A 5,130-nucleotide genomic window follows, 5' to 3' on the forward strand; every position below is an offset into this window, starting at 1 on the left:
ATATATATATATATATATATATATATATATATATACACAAGGCTGCCAATATAAACAAAAGGACCTACAGCATCAACTCTGGTGCCTTGGACAAGTATATTTGTTTCCACATATGCTTCTCCTGGAGCAGGTGTAAACACCACCTTAGTCTTCTTCAGGTATATTCTAAGTCTAAAAGCTGTAAAGCACTGGAAAAATGGTTTGTTATTTCTAACTATTGTGATTTGAGTGTTTCACAAGACCAGCATATCTTCAGTGTACAACAAATCACAAATAGGAGTTATAAAATCCTTTGAATTAGCTTTCAAATGATTCATATTAAGCAGAATACTCATCGCATGCTGTCAGACAAAAATGCCCAGTTGACAAATCTAAACTGCAAAGTATATGGGGAACAAAGCTGAACCAGAAAAATTTGGTGAGCACCAACTTTCCAAGATTCTCCACAGTGCATTTGTATTCACAGAGTCAAAGGCTTTTGTTAAATTAATGAAAACCTGGTAAAAGCACTTCTCTTCCAACTGTTTGATGACAAGGACCATATCTGTGGTACCTCTATGTGATCTAAATCCACATTGATACTCTTGGATAATGATAGAACATATATATATCTACAGCTGTTTCTATTAGAAATCTTGTGAATATCTTTCTGGCAGTTACAAGAAAACACCATGAAAGTTATCACAGTTTGATTTGGTACATTTTTCCTTATGCAAAGAAATCTGTATAGTATTTCTCTGATGCAATGGAACTGGTGAGCCATTTTCTGCATTGACAATTAGTGTTGTCATAAGATCAGCCACTACACCTTTACCATGCTTAATAATAGCTTCAGTTTGTATTCATCCATTGTAGATGGATTGTGAAAAGAAGATCAATGAAATGCTCCCATCATCTTCTAAGAATACTATCAGTAAATCCATCTTTGGAACAGCAGTGGATTGGCGTGGACCAAACATCTGTTTTATCAAGCTGTACATTATTTTGGAGTCTTTTTTTATTAAGGGCCAGTCAAATATTTTTGGATATACACAACCATCACATATTTTCTTCATTGCTGTCAGGTCTCTCTTCAAAGTCGATTTATACTATAGTGCTTCAAAATATCCTCTGCCTTTGAATGTTCCTTTATATGTAAATTAGGATTGAGCAATTTTTGGTATAATTTATGCTTCACATTTACAAGACTGGATGTTTCAGAAGCATTTTCAATGAACCAATTTTAGAAGCTGTGGCATAAAACTTTTGTTTGAAGTCTGACCATGAACCATTAGGTTATGAATTTACTAGAGCTCTACAAAATAACTCAGATATTGTAGGATGCTGAAGATTCCAGCTTTCAACCATCTTAGAACCTTGTGTTATTCTTATCTTTTACTTGTTCAAGTCATTGCCATGTAGCCATGTTGGGGCACTGCCTCGCAGAGGGTAGCCAAGCAAATCAACCCCAGTACTTATTTTTTAAGTCTGGTACTTTATTCTATCAGCCTCTTTTGCTGAACTGTTAAGTTATGGGGGCATAAACAAACCAAGTGGTGTAATATCAAACACAAACACGTATATAAGTGACAGGCTTCCACACAGTTTGTGTCTACAAAATTCACTTACATGTCATTGGTTGACTCAGGGCTATAGTAGAAAACACTTGCCCAAGGCACTGAACATTGGAACTGAACCTGAAAACACATGGTTGCAAAGCGAACTTCTTAACTACACAGCCATGGCTGCACCAGTTGTAGATTGTTTTCCAACAACCAGCTTCAATTTTGTTCATACAAGGTAGTCATCTGTCCAACACAGTCCCAAACAATACTTTAACATTACAAATATCAAGAATGTTCAGCTTACATATTATCACAAAGCCTGCAAGATAACCTTGCTATGAATTAGCGTTGGTGCAGGTAACCTAACACCTGTGTTCCAGGTGGAACTGTATACTGCATGTTACAAGACCCACTTTTATATGCTCTTTCTATTAATAACCCTCACCTGTTTTTCAAGTAAGGGTTATTTGGGGGGGTTTCCTCTTTAACTTCACAGGTCTTCAAAAGCATTGAAGTCACTGGTTAGAATATCAACATGGAAGGAATGTAAACATTACCATAGCTTTCACTCAAATGGTGACAAGTGAAATATCAACATTCATGCAAACATATGCATGCATGTGCACATCTATGCACACACACACACATACATGCATATACCCCACAGTTTACTAAAGTATCTATTGACTGAATCCACTCATGAGGCATTAGTCAGCCCAGGGCTGAGATACTTGCCCAAGGTCCCACATAGTGGAAAGAAACTGAAGCTGCATCATTGTGGAGCAAACTTCTTTACCAGACAGCAAAGCCTGTAGAAATATATATCCTTTATCTCTTATTTGTTGCAGTTATTGAACAGCAGCCATGCTGGGGCACTGCCTTGAAGGGTCTTAGTCAAATCAATTAATTCCAGTAATTATCTATTGTAAACCTTCCACTTATTCTATCAGTCTCTTATGCCAAACTGCTGAGTTATAAGGAAGTAACCAAACCAACACTGGTTGTCAAGAGATGGTAGGGGACAAACACAAACACACACACACAATGGGCTTTGTTCAGTTTCCATCAACCAAATCCACTCATAAGTCATTGGGTGACCTGGGGCTATAGTAGAAGACACTTGCCCAAAGTGCTAGGTAGTTTTCAGTCACTTTTAACTTCAAGTGGAACTTTATATTTAGTTACTAACATATCTTCAATTTCCTTTACAGCTAATATAAACATGCAAAGACACACAATTTTGATATACACAGTTTTAATATTTAATTTGAAACATGATTAATTGTAATTTGTAACTGATACTGAATTACAAAGCTCTAAGATAAAACACATTACTTGCTTCTGTCTAATCGGCTGAAAATAGATATATCATTCCCACAATGAATGGTTGATATTAAAAAGGATATTCAACTGCAACACACTACCTGCTCAATAAAATTAGTTAAGCTGTCATTAAGTGAAATTTCAAATAGGAAATGGAATTACCATAATACTAATGTTGACTTTTACAAAAGGATTCCTAAAGCAAGGTTATCAATTTACTAATGCACAGTTTTTTTTTTTTTCTTAGAATACAGAAATACAAAATGAATGCTCCACCATGAAGATAAGCAATTCATAGACAGAAGTCTACAGGATTTGCTTAGTCCATTTAAGTCTTGGACTGAGTGGGGATGCCCATGAACTTTGCAAGTTCTTCCAAAATGGGGAAGCCAAAGTGATTGGACAATTGATGAGTAAACTGTTTGGTGGTTTGTAGTTCTAGGTTACGGGCTCTTGTTTTATTAACCCTTAAAAAGGTGATAATAAAATAAGAACTGCTGAGATAACTACGATGAATAGTTATGAAACTGAACTATGTCTGTGCACTGAATTGAATGTTAACTCATCTGTTGTGAACCAAAAGTCAGTTGGAGGGTAGTTGAGAAAGAGATGGAGAGAGAGAGAGATAGAGAAAGATTAAAAATACAAAAACAACAGTTTGAAAATAGAATTTGAAACAATTCTGTGTTTTCAGGGTGATATATTTAACTTGATCACATATGCATCTTGCATCTGACATAATTCACAATAGCTCTGAGCACTGATTAATGAACAAATTACATTACAACATACAAGCATTACTTAATAGGTAAAATGCTGAGAAAGAGAGAAGAGGTTCAACTGTAGTGGACACCAGAGATTTCATTTCCCCTCACATATCCAGTCTTTCTTAGTGAAGTCAAGTACAAATGCCACAAAAGCCCTGCAGAGTTAAAACAATCTGGTTCTCCAGTTTAATAGGCATTCTGAAATTCTATGTCATAGTCTAAGTTTACTTTGATTGTTTGGGACAATTTATAGGGAAAAAGAAATGAAGTTATATGACATCAATTGCAACAGGTACCAAGCCTAGTTTCAATGGTGTCACTGTGTTCCAACCAAAAAAAGACATGGGAGAGGAATTCTCTTCCAGCTACATTAAAGCTGACAACCTCTTCCAAAATACAATAGTGCAAGAACAACACTTGAACATGGACAGAGCAGAAATTGGGAAGACTTTGAGGCGTAGACAACAGTATTATATTACTAAGTGCTATATAACTAAGTCAAACTTGAATCCACGCCATTACTATATAGAAAATAAAAAGAAAATAAAGAAGAATCATGCATATCAAAGCAATTGATATTTATTGAGTGGAATTTATAAACCCACTTGTTTAGAAAAAATAGAATTTCCCTGAGCAGATTTGTCCTTTTTTTTCTTTGATAGCAAAAAAGACAATAGTATTACACAAAATATTGCAGCAGCAGACAAACAGTTGTTCCTTATTGCACTTATACTGCATAGCAGTTTACAGAGTGACATGACAACCATTCATGCTGAGAATGACACAAATACTTAACAAAAGGAATATGAAAAGTAGGCGATAATTTATGAGAGAGAGAGAGAAAGAGACAGATAGATAGGCAGATAGATAGATATAGATATAGAGAATGAGAGAAAGAGAGAGGGAGAAACAGAAAGAGAGAGACAGAGAAAACTGTAATATGTACCTCAACTAAATGTGGTAGACTGTCAAAGAAGACTTCCTTATCTATAGTTAATTTGTTGTTGCAGTAGACTATATGGTAATGCTCAACTTTCCTCTGGTGACACACACACAATGTGTAGTCTCCGGGGTAATTCTGGCTTTCTCGCAGTAAAAACAACCCATCTTCCATCATTTTAAGAAGATCTTCAGCTTCTTGACGTGTGATCTTTCCATGAAACCATCTACAAAAACCGGGCAGATTACACATCACATAGGGTTTAATAGAGCCAGAATGAAAAATTGTGGAAATTCTCAAGCAAGAAAAGATAACCCAGGATTTCATTCCTCTCCTTGAAAGTAAGGGTTTTATTAGTAAATTAGGCAATAGTGCAAACTGAAAAATGAACAGCTGTTTTCAAAAAACAGTTAATAAATCCAATTGTTTATTGGTATTTATTAAAAACAGTAACACAAACCATAAAAAAAAAACAAATTAATTTAAAAATAAAATTTTAAAAAATTTGTATAAATGTCAGAACTTTAAAACAAAAATATTAGTTACTGATATGCCT

General features: G+C 35.0%; 1 protein-coding gene across 10 annotated transcripts in view; it reads right to left on the reverse strand.

Moving 5' to 3' along the window:
* The window catches only part of LOC106877319 (tyrosine-protein kinase CSK), a 342,382-nt gene that overhangs the window by 35,004 nt on the left and 302,248 nt on the right, over window positions 1–5,130 (reverse strand). Inside the window, exon 4 of one of the 10 annotated variants that reach the window (XM_014926199.2) lies at window positions 4,581–4,800. The exons of the other annotated variants lie outside the window; for them this stretch is intronic. Within the exon in view, the coding sequence (XP_014781685.1) occupies window positions 4,581–4,800 (220 nt within the window). The remainder of the gene's footprint in view (window positions 1–4,580; window positions 4,801–5,130) is intronic. 10 annotated transcript variants of the gene reach the window in all.

The sequence above is a fragment of the Octopus bimaculoides genome, chromosome 3 (genome assembly GCF_001194135.2).
Source record: "Octopus bimaculoides isolate UCB-OBI-ISO-001 chromosome 3, ASM119413v2, whole genome shotgun sequence".
Taxonomy (NCBI): Eukaryota; Metazoa; Mollusca; class Cephalopoda; order Octopoda; family Octopodidae; genus Octopus; species Octopus bimaculoides.